At 38.5% G+C, this 24,289-nt stretch overlaps 1 protein-coding gene across 1 annotated transcript in view; it reads right to left on the bottom strand.

Annotated features, from left to right (window-relative positions):
• NAA25 (N-alpha-acetyltransferase 25, NatB auxiliary subunit) overlaps positions 1–24,289 on the bottom strand; it is a 78,952-nt gene that overhangs the window by 8,013 nt on the left and 46,650 nt on the right. Inside the window, exons 16-23 of the mRNA XM_082640501.1 lie at positions 20,878–21,029; positions 20,218–20,343; positions 15,898–16,141; positions 15,347–15,470; positions 13,940–14,005; positions 11,620–11,717; positions 9,739–9,849; positions 4,311–4,457 (exon numbers count right to left, since the gene is read on the bottom strand). Of these exons, the coding sequence (XP_082496627.1) occupies positions 4,311–4,457; positions 9,739–9,849; positions 11,620–11,717; positions 13,940–14,005; positions 15,347–15,470; positions 15,898–16,141; positions 20,218–20,343; positions 20,878–21,029 (1,068 nt within the window). The remainder of the gene's footprint in view (positions 1–4,310; positions 4,458–9,738; positions 9,850–11,619; positions 11,718–13,939; positions 14,006–15,346; positions 15,471–15,897; positions 16,142–20,217; positions 20,344–20,877; positions 21,030–24,289) is intronic.

The following is a 24,289-nucleotide window of genomic DNA, read 5'->3' as shown; positions in this document are numbered from 1 at the left end:
ACTAGAGGTAGTACTCCAGAGGCCTTGTTCATAGTGTTTCAAGTTTAGAAAGAAAGGAAGGAAGGAAAGAAAAAAGTGAACCTAATGTAAATGGAACTGAAGTTGTTTTTTCTTCTTTTTTTTTAAACCCAAAAGAAAGTACTGAGCACTACATGGATCCAATATTTGGTGGCCGGTGCTGCTCAGTATGTTATATGTATCATGACTTTAACAAAATAAGGCAATATACAGCCATTATTGTTTTGTTTAATCTTCACTATAACCCTATGAAGTAGGTATTATTGTATCTGAGCAGGACACTATGGGGCCTTCCTGGGACAGGCCTTCCCCCCATATCCTCTGCTTTAGCTCTTCTCTGAACTACCTAGATAATAGTATTTGATGCAAATTTCCTGAGTTGTTTTGCAGATGTGAAATCAATCCCCCCACCAAATGGAAGATGTTAACTACTTGATGACCATGAGCACATAACCCCAGGCCTCCTGGAGCCTAAGGACTGATAAAGTTAACCCCTGTGACACCACCCTGTTCCCCCATCATCAGCCAATCAGAGAACTGTGCACGATCTGATCACACACCCTACGACCCTCCTCCCTCACCTGGCTTTTAAAAATGCTTTGCTGAAACCCTTCAGGGAGTTCTGGGCTTTTAGGGCATGAGCCACCCGTCTCCTTGCATGGTCTTGCAATAAAATAAACCTTTCTCTGCTCCAAACTCCAACGTTTCAGTTTGTTTGGGCTCACTGTGCGCTGGGCACGCGAGCTTGCATTAACATTATTATGATTTCCATTTTACAAATAAAGAAATTGAGGCCCAAAGAAGTTAAGCTACTTCCCCAAGGTCAAAAGATGAAGACAGAACCAGGGGTTGGAAAATCTAGAAAGTAGCCCAGAGTTAAGGATAACCTCTAGAATAATCAAAATGAGAAACCTTATTCCTCATTTCAGGAGGCAGATAGATCTTTCACCAAGAACCACTCAATCCTCTTGACAACAGCAGGGCTACTATGCCTGTCACCTTTGTATCCAACAGTCCTTCCCACATACCACTGAGGCAGGAAATAGATGGGCTCCAGGCCAGGCATTTACAACTGGCCTCCTGTTCACACCTCATGGGAGGAGGAGAAGATGAGCTCCAGGCCGGACATTCACTACCAGTCCCTGTTGACATTTCCTGAAGCAAGAACAAATGGGCTCCAGGACTACATGTTTATGACTGGACTCCTATCTGTATTTCGAGATGTGCACCTCAATATAAAAACCAGCAACAGGAACAGGGTAAATAACCGGACATTGGGCATTTTTATGGCAGGGACAGAGTGGGACTAAACCTTATTAAATGATCCAGAGGTCACACACCTCCCAACCTTGGGGCAAGGGAAACACTACGCATGTGCAAAAGCCTACACAGCGTCAAAAAGGCAGGAGATGCCAGACCACAGTAAGTCCTGCCATCTCCTCCCAGAGGCCTTTGCAGTGGGATCCATCTTAACTTAGGGGTGCGTGCACACCCAGGGGAGGGTCCAGAAACAAATTAGCCCTGGGGTCAAAACAATACAACTGGCCAAAAAGAAGACAAAGACCCAGAAGACTGACACCTTATAAAGGATTTAAACTTCCCAAAGGCGCGACTCTCTGAGTTCGCCCATGCATCTTTCCGCATGTACTTTGCTTTTCCAATAAACTTTTAACTTTTCTTTACCTGCTGCCTCCTTGCCTGAATTCTTTCTTGCCAAGGCACGTAAGGACTAGGGACCCAGGCCCTAGCTGTTGGCCCCTGTGGTCCAGTGGTTAGGACTCCCGGTCTGGGAACTAAGATCTTGCTTCCTGCTACTGCTCACTGCTGCTTGCTGCAAGCTGCCGCTTCCTGCTACCTGCGTCCAAAATCACCATGGGCTCTGGCTCTACCAAATGACTCATGGTGCACCACACAATTCACTTTCCTGCCTCTGTGCTGTTGTCTGTGCCTCCTCCTGCTTGGGATTCCTTTCCTCCATTCCTGTCTGCCTGGTGAAAATTTATTAATCCTCAAATGTCCCCTTTCCAGTGAGACTCCTTTTGACTCACTCAGATTTTTGTGCCTATATCGTATCTCCAATTTAGAAATTTGTATGCATCGCTCTACAGCCAGGTCTTTGATCATTATATTTCTACAAACTTTAAGCCCAACAATAGTGAGCTCAATAAATGTATATCTACTTATTGAAAATCTCAAAGATGTCCAGCAAAGCCCAACCACATGAAGCAATGTGACATCTGTCCAAGTGTGCAATCCTTAAGATTTTTAAAAATAGGTACTATAATTTCGAGTTCTTACTTTTCTATACTATTCACAAAAGGGGATGGGAGTTTAGAGCACAGAATGAGTTTGCATTTAATCTAAAAAGTCAAAAGTTAAACAGCTCCAAATCTACTACTATGAATTACTAGATCTCTTTATAGGTAAAAGGGGTCCAAAAGGACTAGCAAGGACCTTTTGGCATGCACGTGGGGGCAGAAGGCAGATTCCTGCCTGGGATGTACCTGTTTCACAAGGATTTAATTACTAGGCCTTTACTGGATAACCAAGTACCTGGAAGTCATAAAGGCTAATGGCAGACACAAATGTGTTAAGGGGATAGAGAAGAGGGAGAGGTGGAGGTGGTTCTGGATGGTGGGACTGGGACTCATTTGGGGCTGGGAACTGGGAGGTGCTACTCTCTATTTTCTAATTCTCTTGTAACAAGCATACATTTTTGTCTGTAAAGAAACAGTGAAACACTACAGAGCAGTTAAAAGGAACAAGGTAGATAAGTTACTTATACGTAATGATCTCCTAGAGACTAAACACAAAAACAAGAGACTAAACAATATGTATAATATGCTATCATTTGTGTTTAAAGGCAAGATGTGGCGGGGAGGGGCACGGTCATAACGTACTTGTAAATGGGTTCTCTAACTCAGGAAGATTACACAAGAAATCATTGATAACAGCAGTTCCTTCTAAAAAGGGAACTAGGGAATGGGTTAGAATGGAAAGGAGACATTTCACTGGATATTCTTTCTTTACTCTTTAAATTTTTTTTTTACCATGTACATATTTTACTTTCCAAAACAATGTAAGGCTTAAAAAAAGGAAAACAAAAATACTAAAGAATTAATAATCCATCAATCAGTACCTCTAATTACCACTGAAGTCTATATTCATTCTAATGTACATAAGAAAACAGTTGAATATCTAGCTTAACTGGCTAAAACCAAACTTCTAGCCAACACTTGTCTGCTTTCTTTAATCAGTCTTTGGAAATGTTAAATGCTGTGAGCCCTTTCCCACAGTAAGCCCTTTTTTCAAAGCTCTAACGTGTTGACATTTTACAAAAGAGGGGCTTACAACCTTTTAAAGCTGGTGTGCCAAGCAAGATTCCATTCGCTCCCTTCCCTAGAAGGGCCTGGGTGGAGGTCTTAGGCTAGGATGATGCCTGCCCTCAGACTGCTGGATGAGCTTCCTCATCAGCAGAGGCTTAGGTCAGACAAACTACTCAAGGAAAGCATTTCCTCACGATCGGAGTTTCATCACTGGAACAACTAGCCAGAATCAGGTGACTCCACCATTGCTCTTCTGGCTCCTATCAAAATCCTAAACCTACTCCAAGCTGGTGCATGTTAACTCACCTGACACCATTTGTTTGTTTTATTTAATTAACTTTTTTAAAAGGATCCACATTTTTTAAAGTGAGACTATCAGGGATTTTACTAGCAGAATTTTAAGAAACCAGCCTAAAATAATGATCAGGAGAAAACTAACTGACTAGTACCTTTGATTCCATACTTGTTTCCATTCCTTTTTGGCTGGCTTGCTCTGGCCTCACTATTACTGACATAATTAGTTCTGATGTCCAGCATCTTTCCTTTTCCATGAGATAATTGCTGGGCTGGCAAAGAAACCAGCCAATCCAACAGCAGTTAAGTTCTCAGTCAAGGAGATTGTCCCTGAATCTCAAAAGTATGGCTGGTTTCCTATGGTGCTCAAAACAGGGACAATACTAATTCTACTCTTCAACAATTCATCAGTTGTTTTCACAGTAAAAGAACACCCCCAAAAATGTATTCAAAGGTGGAAAGCGGGAGGGGGGGATGAAGGGGGAGGAGACACCACCGCCACCAAGACCACAGCAAAAAACCAGTGCCAGGCACCTTCTAATCACAAGTCCCATAAGGAGAGAATAATGAATTAAAAATTAACTTGTCCCTGTGATAACAATAAGAACAGTTGAATATCTATATGTAACTTATTGCTGATCAACTATAGTCTCTTACCATACAGTGTCTTACCAGTGAGAGGGAAGTGTCTTCTAAAATAAGTTCTTCAAGTTTAAGTGCAATTAGATGTGTTTCAAGTCCTTTAATATGATCCACAACGTTCGAAATTAAAGTCTGAAGCCCAGTAACATAGTCTTGGAAACTGGTAAAGACAGGTGGCTGGAAAAAAAGATTTTTAAAAAGTTGAAAGATTATCAAATGTATTTCTCCCATGCTATATCACATAAGATATACTAATTTCATGCTATAGCATTACTTAATTCTATTAATAGTAACAGGATGGGACTTCCCTGGAGATCCAATGGTTGACTCCGCACTTCCACAGCAGGGGGCGCGGGTTCAATCCCTGGTGGGGGAAATAAGATCCCACATGGTATGTGGTGTGGTTCCCGCAAAGAAAAATAGTAACAAGGATAGATACAGTTTGGGATATTAAGAGAGTCTCTCAAACCAAGGTAAATTTAATAGCCACCAATGCTAACTCAGTAATGATGACTTTTTTTCAGTGTGGTTTTATTTCACTCTGGGGAAGTGGAGGTGAAAAAACAAATAAAAAATCTTAGTTGGTCATTATTCAACTTCAGGTTGGGAATCTCCTAGAACACTAAAGGAGATGAGAAGAACCAAGTCTTCATTTCTTCTCTTTATGTCTTTGAGATTTCCTCTAATGTTAATAACAGAAACAGAAATTCTAATGGAAAAAATGATGGGTGACAACAATCAAGAAAATTCTGAAAAAGAGCCGTTAAGGGGAACTTGCCCTAAGAGATATTAGAGTATATTATAAAGTTACATCAAATCCAGATGGGACTGGTATATAAGTAAACTGACAAAGACTGAAAGGACATAAATCCCAAGATAGAGCAAAGAATATAAAGGAATTTAAATGGTGACCTTTCAAAACAGTGGTTTTCAAGTGGATGAATGGTAATGAATAGCCAGCTAGACATATTGTGAAATATAAAATAAATAATAAATAACAAAATAAATTCCAGACAGATTTAAATACTTAAATTTTTTTTAAAAATCCATCGAAGCACCAGAGGAGGATTTAGGTAGTGGCTTTTGCGATCATAAATTGAAAAGGTCTTTCTAAACATAATACTAACCTAAGAACAGTTTAAAAAAAAAACCTTGGGGGAGGGGCAATAGGTGGGGGGAGTGGGAGGTACAAACTACTGGGTTAAGATAGGCTCAAGGACGTATTGTACAACATGGGGCATATAGCTAATATTTTGTAATATCTGTAAATGGAAAGTAACCTTTAAAAATTGTACAAGAACTAAAAAAAATTTTTTAATCACCATACATTTGGAAATTATTGAATAGCACCTAAACAAAACAATGGTCAAAGAATAAATCACAACAAGTATTAGAAAAAAATGTTTGCTGGGCTTCCCTGGTGGCGCAGTGGTTGAGAGTCCGCCTGCCGATGCAGGGGACACGGGTTCGCGCCCCGGTCCAGGAAGATCCCACATGCCGCGGAGCGGCTGGGCCCGTGAGCCATGGCCGCTAAGCCTGCGCGTCTGGAGCCTGTGCTCCGCAACGGGAGAGGCCACAACAGTGAGAGGCCTGCATACGGCAAAAAAAAAAAAAAAAAAAAGTTTGCTATGTCAGATGAAGATATGAAGTACCAAATTTGTGGGACAAACATAAAGTGGTGATTAGGAGCAAATTTGGAGTCCAAATCCCATTAGAAAAAGGATAAAACCATGAAACCAATGATCTAAGAATTAATTCAAAGGAGTTAGGCATGAAAAAAATTCTTATTTTTTAAAAATTACTATATTGACAAAAAAATCACTCAAGTTAAAAGACATGTCAAACTGAAAAATACTGCATCATATATGAAAGAGGATTATGTTAACACTACTACGTTAAGAGTCTAATAGCTCAAAACATATCAACGGAAAAAATACTACTACCACAATAGGAAACGGGCAAAGACAGAAACAGAAAATATATCAAAGAAATCCCAGCAGTGATACAATTTTAAAAACAGATGAACACAAGAAACCTAGCCAATCAACTAGTTAAGGTCAGCTTTTCACTCAAGAAGTCGTCTTTGAAGGTGCAACATCAATAGAGTTTTTTTAATGCTAATTGGGAAAAGGAGAGTACCAATGTTTGCCTATCAAATGGGTAAGGATACAGACACACCACACCACTGGGGAATGTAAAAACAGGTATCTCCAGCTTTTTGAAAGTTCGCTTTACGCCACTTAGCTTTCAGGAGAGACCTACATTAGTACCTGTTCTGGCTAACCAAAGGAGATCCAAAGAGGATTTTCGCTTTCATAGGAAAAAGAAGGTGAAAAGCATGTGCAGCAAAAGCTGTTACAGAAGCAGCGCACGCCCTTAGCAGCAAGAGTGGCACTTCCATCAAGCCGCCACAGCGGTGAACTATGTCTGTAAGCATCTGTGCTTTATCTCAATTTACTTTGCGCATCCAATAGCAAGATGTGTCCTAAGGTAACTGATTCTTCCCTTTATGCCACCTGGGCTTATGAAAGGTTTCAAAGGAATGCTATACTTCTGGATAGCAGGGGAAACCTGTATACATAGTAATGTCAGATCTAAGAGATAGCCTAAGGAAATCATATTATAAATTCATCTTGTGTTTGTCCGTATTTTTTTTTTCTTTGCGGTACGCGGGCCTCTCACTGCTGTGGCCTCTCCCGCTGCGGAGCACAGGCTCCGGACGCGCAGGCTCAGCGGCCATGGCTCACGGGCCCAGCTGCTCCGTGGCATGTGGGATCCCCCCGGACCGGGGCACGAACCCGCGCCCCCTGCATCGGCAGGCGGACTCTCAACCACTGCGCCACCAGGGAAGCCCTGTCCATATTTTAATAGCAGCATTATTTATAATATTAAAAGAAAATCAGAACCAACTAAACATTCAACAATGGGAATAAGTTATGGTATATTAATATAACAGGATAGTACATAACCATTAAAAGCAATGAGATACATCTATATTTGCTGAAATGAAGAGATGTCTAAGATACCCTATTAAGTGAAAACAGAAACAAATAGCAAAGTTGTAGAACTTTCTATAGAGCATGATTCTGGTTTGTATGCAGTGGCTATCTCTGTTTGCTGGGAAAACGGGTGATCTTCACTTTATTCATATATTTAGGTTACACTGACAATCAGAAAAATAGGCGGCTATTCTCATTTTTGGAAATTAGAAAAGCAATAACTACAAAAACTCTCACAAAATCCAAATACCAAAAGCTATTTGACAAGTACTAGAAGTGTAGGTTTTCATTAGAAGAGAAAGTAATCATGCAACCCTGATCAATTCTTTCAAACTTTGCACTCATGGTCTGTTAAATTATCTTGAACAAAGTGAAGGAGAGAAACGAATAAATGGCAACACCCAGGACAAGTGTCAAATCTAAAACATTCCTGAATTGTTACTGAATTGTGCAGGAAGTTAGTATTACTAATAAAACCATCAACATTTTCAAACGACAATGGTTACTATATTCCTACAGTGAACAAAAGTCTTCCATTAATAATAATAAGATAAATTCAAACATTAACAAAACAGCATGCCATTAGAGAATAAATCCTAAACATCTTTCCTTATGAAAAGGATATAAATTATGTTAATGTTTTACACATGCAAAAATTAAATCAATTAAGATGGGAGGAAACTCCAAAATTGAATACAAACAGAAATAGATGAATCTTATTTACATCACACTAATAATATAATCTGAGTTTTTAATTCCAGTGCTTTTACAGAGTACCTCAACTGTCTACATTCACTGGAACATATTCTAAGCACAAAAAAGAAATGCAAAAATTTGAACTTCATTTAGTGGGTTTGTTATTGGAACTGGTACTGGAAACAATGTACTAATTCCAAAACTACTTAGTATTTATTGTAAAACAGCAAATGAATAAATATATTGATGCTGTTGGGAACCATGGTTCTTACTCTGAAAAGAAAACTACAAATATGGAATGAGGGAAGGAATGGAAGGAAGAACACTTGATATTGGACTAAAACTGGAGGTACCAGTATGAATTAATTATTTAAAACTGTGTGTGTGTGTGTGTGTGTGTGTGTAAATAAATTTCCTGTCTCTCTTCATGGCCATTAACTAGAAAACAGTAAAACCCTAATAGCAATTAGTATACCTAACAACTAGATCTTGGTATTTTGAATACCATTCCCCATAAAGGAACCAGGGCTCATTGAAAAAAATGACTGATTTCAGTTCAGTGGGTGAGTACAAAGTGCTTGGAGCATTTTTGTTGTTTCAGACAGTAAGGGCTCAAAGACCAATGATGTTCAAGGACGGGAACCAGCTTCAAGTGGCTCCCATTAGCCAAATCTGTGCATCCAAAAGAAAACGATGATAATAGTTTACAAGGTAAATTTAAAAAAGAATGAGTCCACAGTGATACTAAAATAGTGATATTAAAAATATACAGCTCTATTTTACAGAATGCCAGTTAATAAATGATAAATGATTGGTAGAATTTTTAAAAATCACCATTGTGGAACCACCAAAGAAATAAATGATTCATGCAAGTTAGACTAACAATGGATGTTAAAACCAGTGGGTGAAAGGCTGGTGGGGAACAGGATATTCAGAGTCTCAAAGCATCATCTCACAGATTAATTACACAGGGAGGAAAGACACTCTTACAATAAAGAAATCCGGCAGATACTTCCTTTATCAAATAATTAAATCTGAAATTATCAATAATGGGACATAACAACATTAGTGCCTCCTAATTTAATTGCTAAAAAGGACACAGCATCTATGTTTAACCTAAATCTACGGAAACAATTAGCCAAATCCAGACTGTGGGACAGTCTACCAAAATCCTAGCTAGACTTTCCCACAATAAAGACAAACAAAAGCTAAGGAAGTACGCTTGATGAAAGAAAGATACAGAGAAATGACAACTAAAAGCTGTGTCAGACCCTTAGTAGGATTCTAGTATTTTGAAAAAGACTATACGGGATGTAACTGGGATAACAGGGAAAAGGTTAATATGGACATTATAATATTATTGTATCAATATTAAATATCTTGAGTATTATGGTTTTGTAGGAGACTGCCCCTGTTCTACCCTGGTGTGTTAAGTATCACAGTCTGTACTTTTCTTTCAAATGGTTCAACAAATGGGGGTGGGGGAGGTAGAGAATGAGAGAATGAGAGAGAGAGAGAGAGAGAGAGAGAGATAAAGCAAATGTGGCAAATTGTTAACAAGTGGTGAATCTAGGTAAGGATGTCTGGGTGTCATTATACTAGTCTTTCAGCTTTTCTGCAGGTGTATAATTTTTTTTTTTAAAAGCTGAGGAGGGTAAATGAATGCATATTGGGTCCTATGATCTCTTACAAAATGCAAGAAAACAGTGAAAAGAAAAGGCAGCGTGCAGCCAGATTGTTACTTGTGTTTTCTCTGTTATTACCATGATGATGCTCGTTTCTTTTTTCTTCTTCTTCTTTTTCTGTAAATTTAATTTGTATGGTCGCAGGACACTCTCACAGTAACTGGACACCCAAAGGATAATAGAAATAGTCTGAAAGAGGAAAAATTGCAAATTCATCAATAAGGATTACACTCAACATATCTATCAAGAACAAAGATTATGAACTAAACAAAATTCTATGCAAACAGCTCTTCTATGCAAATCTCTTCAAGTTCTCTTGTAACTCTCCACTCTCTAATTTCTACAGTCACCACACTGATCCAGGTCTTCTTCATCTCCCACTCAGAATACTGTCTTTATTCTTTCTTCTGGCTCTCCCAGCTCTCAACTCATCCTCTACTCCAGTGGTCCCCAACCTTTTTGGCACCAGGGACCGGTTTCATGGAAGACAATTTTTCCATGGACGGGGGATGGTTTGGGGATGATCCAGGCTCATTATGTTTATTGTGCACTTTATTTCTATTATAATTACACTGTAATATATAATGAAATAATTATACAACTCACCATAACGTAGAATCAGTGGGAGCCCTGAGCTTGTTTTCACTTGCCACTCACTGATAGGGTTTTGATATGAGTCTGCAAGCAACTGATTTATTAGGGTCTCTGTGCAGTCAAACCTCTCTGCTCATGATAATCTGTATTTGCAGCCACTCCCCAGTGCTAGTATCACTGCCTCAGCTCCACCTCAGATCATCAGGCATTAGATTCTCATGAGGAGCTCGCAACCTAGATCCCTCGCATGCACAGTTCACAGTAGGGTTCGCGCTCCTATGAGAATCTAATGCCGCTGCTGATCTGACAGGAGGCAGAGCTCGGGCGGTAATGCAAGTGATGGGGAGCGGCTGTAAACACAGATGAAGCTTCGCTCACCTGCTGCTCACCTCCTGCTGTACGGCCCAGTTCCTAACAGTCTGTTAACAGACTGGTTAACAGTCCGTGGCCCGGGGGTTCAGGACACCTGCTCTACTCAGTCCAATTTTCTTTCACTTCCTTGCAGAAGATGGGGATCCATTAACATCCTTTTCACTGAAGTGAAAGGTCCAAATTCCTAGGTATGGAATCCAAAGGTTCTGTAAAATATGCCTCTCCCCACCCACCTCTCCATCCAGATAAGATACTGCCTCACCTGCAAACCTTAAATTGTGTATGAAGAAATCTCCCCAGTTGGTCAGCACATATTCTCCTTTGAATTAAGTTAGGTGTTTATATGTATTCACCTACGCTACAGTGTATTCATGTACATATATACATGCAATTATTTCTCATTCACTCATTAAGTATCTCTTAGGCACTTAAAATGTCACCAAAACAGAGAATATTGCCTTCAGGAAGCTTACAGACTAGTAGAGAAAGAAAGTAAATAACATGTGACAAAATGAATGGAAGAAAGATAACGGACTATGAGTGTTTGTGATCCTCTTCTCTCTCTCTGGTTAAAAGAAAAAAAGTGTTTTGCTACATCAGCTCCTGGATTCTCCTTCATAATGCAGAATCTCAGCAATTAGTGAACAGCAGCAACAAATTCAGAAAACTGGCAGAACTAACTTAAACTACATAATAGTTGAGTCAAAAAGGAAAATGAACAGGAGAGCTAGATTTGCAGTGAATCTGAGGAATCTTTAGAGATTTGTAAAGCAAATTTCAAGAAGTTTTACCCTAACATTATGAATGAAATTCTCCTGATACCCTTGGAAGGAATCAGTTCAGAAAATTGAAATTGCTTTTCAATTAACAAAAGGTGGGAGTGAGGGGTTAAATTACAGGCATAAGGTGCCTATTATCTGTTTATTTTTGAAAAATTAATCCTGCATACAATTAAGGAAAATTGAGTTTTTCACAAAGAGAACAAAAACATACCTCAACCAAGAAGACTAGATTTTCTAAAAGAGTAGGATGTGTTTTCAAGTTACCATCTTTAACTTCTAAGAGATCACCTTTACATTTACTGAAGACATCTGAAAACAGAAAAATATTTTATGGTTTTATTCAGCTTTTGTCTCAATGTTATTTTTAGGAACACAGTGCACAATCTAATAAAGAATAAGCAAATATAAAGATTTAATCCAGAAAGCTCCCCCACCCCAATGAAACAAACACCAAAGAATATCTATTTTAAGCTCTTTATTTTTTTAAGTTTATTTTATTATTTTATTTTATTTATTTATTGTTTTTGGCTGCATTGGGTCTTTGCTGCTGCCCTCAGGCTTTCTCTAGTTGTGGCGAGCAGGGACTACTCTTCGTTGTGGTGCGCAGGCTTCTCATTGCAGTGGTTTCTCTTGCAGCGGAGCACAGGCTCTAGGCACATGGGTTTCAGTAGTTGTGGCACGTGGGCTCAGTAGTTGTGGCTCGTGGGCCCTAGAGCGCAGGCTCAGCAGTTGTGGCTCATGGGCTTAGCTGCTCCGCAGCATGTGGGATCTTCCTGGACTAGGGCTTGAACCCGTGTCCTCTGCATTGGCAGGCAGACTCCCAACCACTGTGCCACCAGGGAAGCCCTATTTTAAGCTCTTTAAAAAGCCACACGACTACTGCTCTATTGTCCTCAAAACATAAAAGGCAGACTTATAAATTATATATTCTAGGGTCTAAACACCAGCTATGGGGACTTCCCTGGTGGTCCAGTGGTTAAGACTCCACACTTCCAGTGCAGGTGGCCTGGGTTAATCATTGGTCAGGGAACTAGATCCCACATGCATGCCACAATTAAGAGTTCACATGCCACAACTAAGGAAGCCCACGTGCTGCAACTAAGGAGCCTGCAAGCCGCAACGAAGGAGGCTGCCTGCCGCAACTAAGACCCAGCGCAACCAAATAAATAATTTTAAAAAATAAAATAAAATATGGTATAACTGTTTAAAAAATAAATAAACACCAGCTACACCTTTCCACAGATAGGCCATTGGCACAATAAAAATAAGACTTCAGGGCTTCCCTGGTGGCGCAGTGGTTGAGAATCTGCCTGCCAATGCAGGGGACACGGGTTCGAGCCCTGGTCTGGGAAGATCCCACATGCCGCGGAGCGACTGGGCCCGTGAGCCACAACTACTGAGCCTGCACGTCTGGAGCCTGTGCTCCGCAACGGGAGAGGCCGTGACAGTGAGAGACCCGCACAGCGCGATGAAGAGTGGCCCCCGCTCGCCGCAACTAGAGAAAGCCCTTGCACAGAAACGAAGACCCAACGCAGCCAAATAAATAAATAAAATAAATTTATAAAAAAAAAAAAAAAGACTTCAAGTGGATGGTTTAAAAGAACTTGTGCCATTATAGACTAAAAGACCAATGTGTATGGTAGAAATGCACCTTCCTAACAAATACCAGGTTTTATTCTCATAATCTTGATCATCTTTTAATTCTCAGTCTTCATTTGAGCAACAAATAAAAGACTTTTTAGGCTCCTAAAAAGAAAGACCCTTATAGATTTAAAATGCACAATAATCTATAATGGAAAAGAATCTGAAGCTGTACACCTGAAACTAACACAGTATTGTAAATCAACTATAGTTAAATAAAATAATAATTTTTTTAAGTATTTGAGAGAGTTAAAAGAAAATGCATATGTATATTCTTTACCAAATAATTTCATTGCTAGGAATTTAACCCCAAGGAAATACTCAAATAAGTACCCAAACAATTGTGTCCCAAGAGATTTATGTCAGCATTGTTATGCATAATATATTATGTACTCAGAACATATAAATAAATCTGGTACACTGATACAATACTGTGGAATATTATGCAGCCCTTAAAACAAATGGGGTGTGTATATAACTGACATGGTAAAATGTCCAAGATAACAAATAATTAAAGCCAGAAAAGCATGTATTATACCTTTTCATATATTTCTTTTTTAAATCACTACTATGTATTTCCATACACACATGTATGACTGTTTAGGTGGTATGCAGAAATACAGATGGCAAAGTGCTAACAGCACGTACCTACTTACCTCTGCAGGAATGGGGCTGGGAAAGGGGAAAAGACCATACCCACTTGTGTACTGTTTTACAATAGGTGTCTACTACTTTTGTAATCAAAACTTTTTAAAGTTAGAAACAAAGTCTTTAAAAATACCAAAAGTGTGCATTATTATTTTTCAAAACCTCTTGCAAGTTTCTATGAAAAAATGAGCTACTGTCAGACAATCAGATACAATATGGGAATCCACAGTAAGACCACTTACCTTTTAACTGTTCTAGTAAAGACTTAAGACTATTCTCTACTCGCTCCTGGATCTCCATTGTATCCTCTAAAATTGAAGCACAATGAAAAACTTTCAATTCAATTTTTAGTAAGATAAAGAAGCAAGACCAATACCTGGAAGCATAGGCAAGAACATTTTCTTTTCTCTTAAGACCCACAGGCCTCTAAATTCCATTACTGAGAGAAAGATGAATTACTGTTCTGCCAAAAGCACTACCTAAGATTCTCTAGGAGGACCAGAAATCTACATGTTTCAAATACTCTAAATGACAGGATCCACAAGCCTTATGACTTGGGAAAAACAAAACACAAACAAAAAAACATGACCTATATGGTATTTGTGACTCTCGCTGGGTTGATAGCTTAGAAAAAAATATTTTCTCTACAAAGTTTAGGCCTTCTTCTTTCTTTTTTTAAATATTTATTTATTTATTTTGGCCACACCAGGTCTTTGTTGTGGCATGCGGGATCTTTAGTTGCAGCATGCAGACTTCTTAGTTGTGGCATGCAAACTCTTAGTTGCGGCATGCATGCGAGATCTAGTTCCCCAACCAGGGATCGAACCCCGGCCCCCTGCATTGGGAGCGCAGAGCCTTCCCTGGACCACCAGGGAAGTCCCTAGGCCTTCATTTTTAAGTAAAGAATTTAATCTGATACAAATGAAGTTATTTATAAAACAGAAACAGACTCATAGACATAGAAAACAAACTTAGAGTTATCAAAGGGGAAAGGGGATGGGGGAGGGATAAATTAGGAGTTTGGGATTAGCAGATACAAACTACTATACATAAAACAGATAAACAACAAGGTCCTACTGTATAGCACAGGGAACTATATTCAATATCCTATCATAAACCAGAATGGAAAAGAATATGAAAATACATGTATATATATACAGGTATAACTGAACCATTTTGCTGTACACCAGAAACTAACATAACATTGTAAATCAACTATACTTCAATTTTTAAAAATTTTTTAAATGAATGAATGAAAAGAATTCAACTTGAAATCCAACAATATTTCAACAAATCAAGGATTTCTTCAACTTTTGGCCCTAAAAAATGATTTTAAAATAGACTTAAAACAGAAGTGGGAAAATGAGGGAAAGGGAGTGAGCAGCATTTAGAGGTGTGGGGGCGGGGTGTGGGGGGCGCAGCAGGGTGGATTAAAAATAAAATATGGAACGGACTTAAGCTTCTACACATTATTTTGTAAACTGTTTAATGGACTTTATTATATAGCAAACCAGACATTCCAGAACAGCTTACAGCTTCCATCTCCTACAAATTTTTCCAAATATGTGAGGTTATAGATATTTTGTTGCATTTACTAAGTTTTCAGTGACAAAGACTCTGTAAACATACTCATGCAAGTATACACTTACCTAAACCATTGATGTCCAGCTCATAAATATCACTAACAAGATAAAAAGAGCTGGTCTGACACTGAGAACAGCCAGAATTAAAGAATCCAGCCATTCTGGTAGGTACAGGACCAAGGAAAGGATACTGGAAAGGAAAAAAAGTTCTTTAAATGTTCTTTAAATCCACTGAAATTTAAATTCATAAAATACAAAATGAGAAAACAAGGAACTGGATAAAAATCTATCTCCATGATTAAGTTACAAAGCACTGATCAGCAAGCTAATAATAACCAAATCATTATGGTGAAAACAGAAACGCTGTATTAATTTGTCGACAGGTATTTAAAAGTTTACCATCACAAAAAAGCTATTTTGCTTTTCCTCACTATCCAATTTGGATACTGAGGAAGCCTCTGCAATTCCCCAAGTTTAAAAAGTTTGTCTTTTTCCTGTAGATGCCATAAAGTGGGACAAAATACTGTTCTTTACTACTCACCCATCCCCAATTCCTATTTTCAAAAAGACAGTCACATATTATTGCAGCTTTGATTGTAAATACGCACTGATGATACCTGAATGTCCTTCTCAATAAATCGCTTTCCCATCTCCAGGGCCACCTCCAGCTGTTGAAGGAGCAAACGGAAAATATCAATCCGGGAGGATACTCCATTCTCAGTGGTCTTCTCTGAGTTCTCTGGCCCAACAGAATGGTTAAGACTTGGAAGTCCACTGATCAGCCTCAAGGTTAAGGAACGGATTCTTAACCACATTGTCTCCTCCTCCAAGGAAAGTTTCTTATGTTCTTCAGAAACATCCCTTAAAAAGAAACATCCGCAAACCATCCATTTTATTCCTGTTAACTTTAAAGCTTTCAAAGTTCACTTTCATCAGCCAAGACGCCTTTGAATGGTCTCAGCTTTCATTTAATAGCTGAATGATCTTGGACAAACCAAAACAGTCCAAGTCCCCATTTCGGTATCCATAAAATGGGAAAGATAACCTACCTAACAGGTCGTTTTCCCCTTACGTGAGATTCATTTTTCTGATGATAAAATACATAATATAAAAAATTCAAATGACAGAAAAGTAAAAAAAGTAAAGGGACAACAGGACCTGATAACCAAGAACCTACAATATAGATATTTTTTAACCACCAAAATGGTTTTATTTTTGACACTGCCAACATGCACAACAATGCATTACTTTGGTTTCCTTAAACATTACTTAAGTACGCATTAGAAATATATGTTTACATTTAAGAAATGTAACACATTAAAAAACTCCATAAACAAAATTCTTTCTCAATATATTTTCCTGCTTTGTTTCACACATAAACAACATAATCTACAAAGTCATAAATAAAACTATTAACTCTTATGACCTAAAAGTATATACAAATTTTGGAACTTGACAAGAATGTCCTTTTTCTGATTTTATATAAATAACAACATGCAGTATTTGCAATGTTTTTTAATTAAGTGAATGACTTACAGTCAAAACTTTTACTGCCTCCCAACCAGTTCTCCCTATAATAGACCTTCAGTGCACTTGGTAAAGATGTCATATATTTAAAAAGTCAAAGTGGTCAAAAGACTAGATTTTTAAAATAGAACAGAAGGTTGCCATTAAATATTATTAAGCCTTATTAAAATCACTTCTGTTTGTCTGAAGAACAAAAAATGCTCCCAAAGAGTATATGCTCGTACTATCTTTTTTTTTTTTTTTTTTTTTTTTAAATTTTTGGCTGCGCCCCGCCGCACGTGGGATCTTAGTTCCCTGACCAGGGATCAAACCCGCACCCTCTGCATTGGAAGGTGGAGTCTCAACCATTGGACCTGATTTCCAGAGAAGTCCCTATACTATCATTTAAATGGAAGCTAACAAAGTCTTAAAAAATCAGATTAAATTTGTATTAGTCTTGGGAAAAATATTCCACTGAGATTCTGTTATAGGAACAGAATCCATGCTATCCTAAGTTTTCTAAAATTTATTTTGAACCATCACTTCGATTAGTTAAAACTTTCAGGGTAAAAATGACACATAAAAATGATCTTAGAAAGGCATATTTAGAATTCCTGATACAGAACACTTGATTATTTAGTTTTTGTTTAATGACTGGAAATCTTTATTCCTTCAGAAAATAACATTATTTGTTGAGTGACACCATCTATTTAGTGATTTACTAGATAACCACTCAAGGTATATTAAGTAAGCACTCAAATTATTTTTATGTAACAAAAGTAAAAAACACTTTTCATGTTGGAATTGTTTCATTATGCATTATTATTTTTAAGGCTGTGATTTACAGAGTATAAAAATTAGAAAGAAAAACATTCTCAATTAATATTCTCACTAAATTTAAATGATTCAAATGATAAATAATCGTAAGCTAAGCACTGTCACTACTTTTAAAATCTAAGTTTCTAAGTTTCATTTTTCAATCAATACAAATATGATCTGCTTCACACTATTAACTGCCACTCAAACTTTATGTTTAAAGAAACTAAATATTCTTTGTTAAAGAGTTTACAACAAATGTTTTTCTATGCTCTTATAAAAAAAGATTCTGATATGCATAATGAATCTAAGTCAAAATCCACAAATGGTAGCCAAAATTGTCAACTTTCAGCCTAATACAACATAAATCCAGTTATTTTGCATAAACAATTCAAAATTAAAGTTTATAACGGAAATGTCAACAAGTCATAACTACAACATTACTACTGACAGAGAACCCACAATATTAACATGCTTGGTACAGATCCTATCAGATTTTGCAATACGATGTACAAAAATGAACTACAAATATTTATGTAATATACTTTAAACAGATAAAATGAGTTCACAGTGTTTATACTATTTTGAAAACTGCATCTTTTTAGGACAGTGTGTACAGAAAACAGTTAACATAGGGCTTGCCTGGTGGTGCAGTGGTTAAGAATCTGCCTGCCAATGCAGGGGACATGGGTTCAAACCCTGGCCCGGGAAGATCCCACATGCCGCGGGGCAACTAAGCCTGTGCACCACAACTACTGAACCTGTGCTCTAGAGTCCGCGAGCCACAACTACTGAAGCCTGCGTGCCTAAAGCCCGTGCTCCACAACAAGAGAAGCCACGACAGTGAGAAGCCTACTCACTGCAACAAAGAGTAGCCCCCACTCACCACAACTAGAGAAAGCCCACACACAGCAACGAAGACCCAACATAGTCAAAAATAAAACAAATAAATAAATAAAAAATCCCCCACCAAATATTCTTAAAAAAAAAAAAAAAAGTTAACATAGCAACCCTCAGGCTATTATCTTCAGAAGGACCTACTTGCAAGGCTGGCCCTTGCCTGATGTCTGGGAACCTAGCAGGCCAACCATTCCCTAAATGACAAGAGTGGCTCACCTGCCTAGATTGTTCGTACAAATTATGTGGTTAAGGGTGAACAGCGCTTTCCTTCCGGGAGCCTGAAATGTTGGTATATGCTAGACTGAGGGTGCCTACATCACCAGCCGATGAAAACCTTGGGCATCAAATCTTTAACGGGCTTCTCTGGGCAGAAATATTGCACAGAAATACCGCATTTTTTGCTGCTGGAGAAAGGAGCACACGCTCAGTATATTCCTTCGTAGGAGGGAGAGAACACCAGAAGTCTGTGCATGGAGTTTTCCAAACTCCACCTGTATGTCTTTCCCTTTGCTGATCCTGTCATGTATCCTTTTGTTATAAAAAAACTTAGTTGTGAGCCCAACTACATGTAGAATCCCATGAGTCCTGGCAAATCACTGAATGTAGTCTTGGAAGCCCCCAAATTACAGCATATTCAGAACTACCCTGTATACATGTCTCTGCATACTTGTGCACTTATTCCTTAGTTTCCACTTTCCTAGAAGTGGTTCTGCTGAATTAAATGGTACACAGCCTTTTCTATCGTGATACATATAACTAAAACTCCCTATAGAAAGGTTATATAAAGTTTTACTGCCATGTAAACTCACAACCACCACTTTCCCATGACCTAGCTGAGAATAAGGATTAATCTTTTTTTTTTTTTTGTGCTGTACGCGGGCCTCTCACTGTTGTGGCCTCTCCCGCTGTGGAGCACAGGCTCCGGACTCACAGGCTCAGCGGCCATGGCTCATGGGCCCAGCTGCTCCGCGGCATGTGGGATCCTCCCAGACTGGGGCACGAACCTGTGTCCCCTGCATCAGCAGGCGGACTCCGAACCACTGCGCCACCAGGGAAGCCCGGATTAATCTTTTTTTATGTGATAGGTTAAATCTTCATCTGACAGATTAAAATATAAATCTTTATTGCTGTAAAGTACATTTCTTTAATTTCCTATTAAACCCTTTGCCCCATTTGTTTTTCATTTATCTTCTTATTGATTTATTGAGTTCTCTGTATATGTGAAGGATATTAATATATATGAAGAAATTTACCAATTTACCAATTCTCCGTATATGTGAAGGATATTAATATATATGAAGAAATTTACCAATTTACCAGATACCTCTAGAACTTGTTAACAAATTTACTTCTATATAGAAGACTAATATTTAGAGGTCAAATTCTTTGTTTCTAGATCTGATGTAATGCTGAGAAAGACTTTCCCAACCGTTTAAAAATATTTTTTATATTTTCTTCTAAGTTTTAACATATAATCTTTAATCCATCTGGAATCCATTTTCATGTATGCTGTGAAGGAGGAATTAACTTTTAGATTAACCAGTAATCTCAACATAGGGGTGAGGTTTTCTTTGCTTCCTTTGGCTTACCTATATTTTCTGACCCCTACAATAAAAATGTTATTATATATACGTAATATATAATATAATATATAAAACTCTTAAATTCATCTTGATTCTTTAAAAATAAATTGCTTGGGGTTAAATTCAAGTTACCTGTCTTTTGGATCCCAGCTAAAGAAAACATTTAAGTCTCTGTTGTCTCGCAAGGCTTCCCATGGAATGTCATCTTCTTCTGGCCGAAGATTCATTGACTTTATACTTTCTGCTAAGCTGGTTGATCTGTGATAATGAAAATTTATTTAAGTATTATTCAATAATAAAACAGTCATGAAAACATGTTAGCCAGGACTTTGTTTTACTAGAAAGAAAGAAAAGGAAAGAGTGAAGGAAGAAAGGAAGGCTTTAATATTAGGAAGTAAAAGCTCATATAACGTGAAATAGAACCAAGCACTGGTTCTGGCCTGCTACGCAGCAAAAGAAAGGCATCTGGAGGCCCAACCAAAATAAAGTCCATCAGCATTAATTTCTGAAATCCCATGTTTGCAGGGTATGGGGAGGCTTGTAAACATAATATGGGCCAGGGATGATGACCATGGCCTAGCTGTTTTCTGTATGGAACCTGGGATGGTGTTGGCAGTACCCTATCATTCCCCATGACAGGCACCTTCCCCTTTCTTCCCTGTTCCCTCCTACATTTTTTTTTCCCATTTTTCTTTAGCTTAAGCCCGCTAATGACACCCATGAGGCCCATTAATGGTTCTCAGCATCTGATCTAATCTCTTAGTTCCTTATTAGCTCTTGTGCAATACTTACACATTTGCTTCAAGTAGAAGGTCTAACAACATCCGTTCAGTACGGACTTGTGCAAAATGAAGAGAATTATTCAGCCTGTTCCTAAAAGCGATAAACTCTGGGATCTTCTCAAATGCACCATATTTGTAAGCTTGAATAATATATTCTGAGGTCTGGGAAGGAAAGATATCACCTTGGTATAAACATTTCACATGTCAGGAGACGAAGACATACCTTGCCAGACAAAACAAAACAACACTCAAACTAAAATTAAGATGTTGAATCTAATCTTTAAAGTTCTTGGTCACCAAATAGAATATCAGCTTTTAAAAATGATGTTTTTCTTCTATACTATACTGGAGTCAGATGTCTTCTTCACTAATATTACTACTAATAATATTTAGCTGCTGCTACCACCATGTAGACTTTCTCTTAGCAGTTATGTTCATTTCAACAGGACTGAAGGTTTTGTTATACCACATCAGTCAAGGTTTTGGTTAGTGCCATTGTGGAAGGGATATTACTCCATGTTTTTCTGCATCTAAGATAAACTTTGTTTCATACAAAGGTTCCCAAAACACCAGAATAATATAACCATCCCACCACCACCACAAATAAAAATTACTGTCCTTCATAAAAAGACAGGCTGCTCCTTGGTTTGGTTTACTTCTGAATAATATATCACAAACATAGGAATATGTGCATTGCATCAAGATAGAAGACACCAAACAAAAGACCTATAAAAATTCATATCATCATCCATTCTGAGGACAGAAAATGCAAAAACCAGGTTACCTGTCCATCCAAACTACTATGCTAGAAAATCCCATAACATATACCACATGTGCTTTAATTAGATTAATACATATATACAGATGAAACATGAACAGAGGCAAGATAAAGAATCCTAAGCAGAAATTCTGGCACAAGAGAAGAAAATCTCAGGGAAGAACATTTCATGGGTGTGGGCCTACGCCATCAGGATTGGAAGTCAGAAGGGCACCCTTTTGGGCTAAGTAAAGTACTAAACTCAAAGTTGATGTCTGCCCCCAAAGATCCTTTCTTTTTTGCACAGCCTCAGTCAGCTCTGCCCCCATCTCCATTATGACCGAATAATTTGCCCAATAGGAAAATAGGCCAATAGTCAACAACGTACCCTCTGATACACAGCCTCGCAGGGTTCATTTCAGGCCGCGGGATTGCGCCACGGGCGCTAATTCAACTGCATTCGATGCGGCTTTTAAACCCCCATGGGACACCTCGGCGAGCTGTTTGCCTGCAGTATCTGGAGAAATTAAAGACGGACGGACACAAGAAAATTAAAAAGATTACTTGTGATCCTGCAGGTTTAAAGAAGGACTATCTGAAAAAGCTCAAGTGTACCTTCTAGCTTGATTAAAGGACAGTGATACGCTCAGTCAAGAAGAGGCCAGGATACCCTAAACACATATGCCTATCCAATGGCCTCTTGGTTTGGAAAACATAGCAAGGTTTACCATCAGCCCTTGCAATAGGACCTTACAGTTTGAAAAAAACAGCTGGTTAGGAACATATGATCCAGCAACTAATCAGGATAAAAATTTGACTTTGGTGATTCCAATCAAATTTATTAATTACAGTTCCAAAATATGCTATGATTCAAGGAAAGAACTCAGCCTTACCAAGTGTAGAGGAAGTTTTAACTTCTGAGTGGTCCATGGAATACCACTTTAGAAAAAAGGCAAGAGAAAAATAAGGGGCCACAAAAAAGGAATGCAGTCCTTTAACAAACTAAGAAGGCAACTATAGTTCTCTGGCTTCTTTTTTTAAGATAGTCCTCCTTTAATACTGCAGTAAAGTATCACTACAGAGCTAGAAAAGGGCCTGGGCAGCTATCAATAGGACAGACTGAGGAAGCACCATGATTTGAAGAAACAATGACCTATTGGAACTGCAGGCAAAACTGGAAGCCATGGGTACTTTAAAGACTTCTGAATATCAGAGAATGTTGTCTGTACCCATTTCTACTCATTTATGCACCAATGAGGCTATTGAGATCCCATATGGATTCCTGAAATGAACCCTGGTCACTGTAAAAATTAGCGAAATACATGGACATCAAACTCTTGAATAATGATCTTCATGAATACCTAAAATGGAGACTGTAAAGGCAATTTTTTTAAAAAGTATGAACATGTAAGTTACTTTTGGAGATACGTAAATCTAAACTCTAGTTTTTATATTATAAAACTCTATTCCAAATAAGATGACAGCAGACAACGACCTTTCCAAAAAGAAAACCCTTACATCGACCTTCCAAATACAATTTTCAATCCCATAGCACAAAGCCTTACAGAGCAGATTTTCCATTTAAGGAGTAGATGTTCTTTCAAAGAGCTAGTTGGTAATTGAAATACATCAGTCACTCAAGGAAAAACCATCTGCAGGTGCCAAAAACTACCAAGAATAAAAGATGTAGAGCACAGAGCTTTAGCTTTCCAGAGACGTACTTCTAATACTATCAGAAGGTTTAACACATACAGTATAACACTACAATCGTGATCTTTCTTAGCTTCAAACTCCTGTAGGAAACAGTCCACACCACAGTCTCCATTTTCCTATTCTGGGACTTGGGCTGGGCATTATGATTTAAGGTATGTTTTCCTTGCTGTATTGTGTTTTGCTTTTACCTCCAGGACCTAGCCCCCTCCATGCTCTCTCCCCAGTTATCTACTTTAATGTGATCAAATAGCTGTTTTCTTAGTTAGTAGTAATAAAAATAAATTTCAAGCAGAGAGTCCTAGTCCCAGATTAATAAAATGCTTTACTTTTATCAGCTTCAGCATCATGTACATTCAGATGAATTAGTCACTCCTGTCACACACAACCATCAGCAAAATATCAAACAAAGATACAGGGCTTCCCTGGTGGCGCAGTGGTTGAGAGTCCACCTGCCAATGCAGGGGACGTGGGTTCGTGCCCCAGTCCGGGAAGATCCCACGTGCTGTGGAGCGGCTGGGCCCATGAGCCATGAGCCTGCGTGTCCGGAGCCTGTGCTCCGCAACGGGAGAGGCACAACAGTGAGAGGCCCGTGTACCGCAAAAAAAAAAAAAAAAAAAGATACAAAAAGCCACTGAGGACAACATGCCCTCTCATATCACTCCTGGAGATCTCCTTTCCCTATTACAATACTTTCGTGTATGTGAGTGCGTGCGTGCATGTGCACGCGTGCGCTGTTTTCAAAACACTTCTTCACACACGGTATTTGTGGGAAGAAAAATTAAAGCTTGATTTTTATTAGTATAAAATAATGTGCCTTTATGGACCAACTCATGAACAATATAGCTCTTCTAGAATGCTGGATGACTGAAAACTGGAGTAAAACCAAACACCAGGCTTGGATTAATCCCTTATTTGCCCGCCACATCCACATCAAGCTATTTGAGAAACTTTG

The sequence above is a fragment of the Mesoplodon mirus genome, assembly GCF_964341445.2.
Source record: "Mesoplodon mirus genome assembly, chromosome: 13".
In the NCBI taxonomy this organism is placed as follows: Eukaryota; Metazoa; Chordata; class Mammalia; order Artiodactyla; family Ziphiidae; genus Mesoplodon; species Mesoplodon mirus.
The sequence above is the reverse complement of the archived record's forward strand: the minus strand, read 5'-3'. Positions and strand labels throughout refer to the sequence as shown.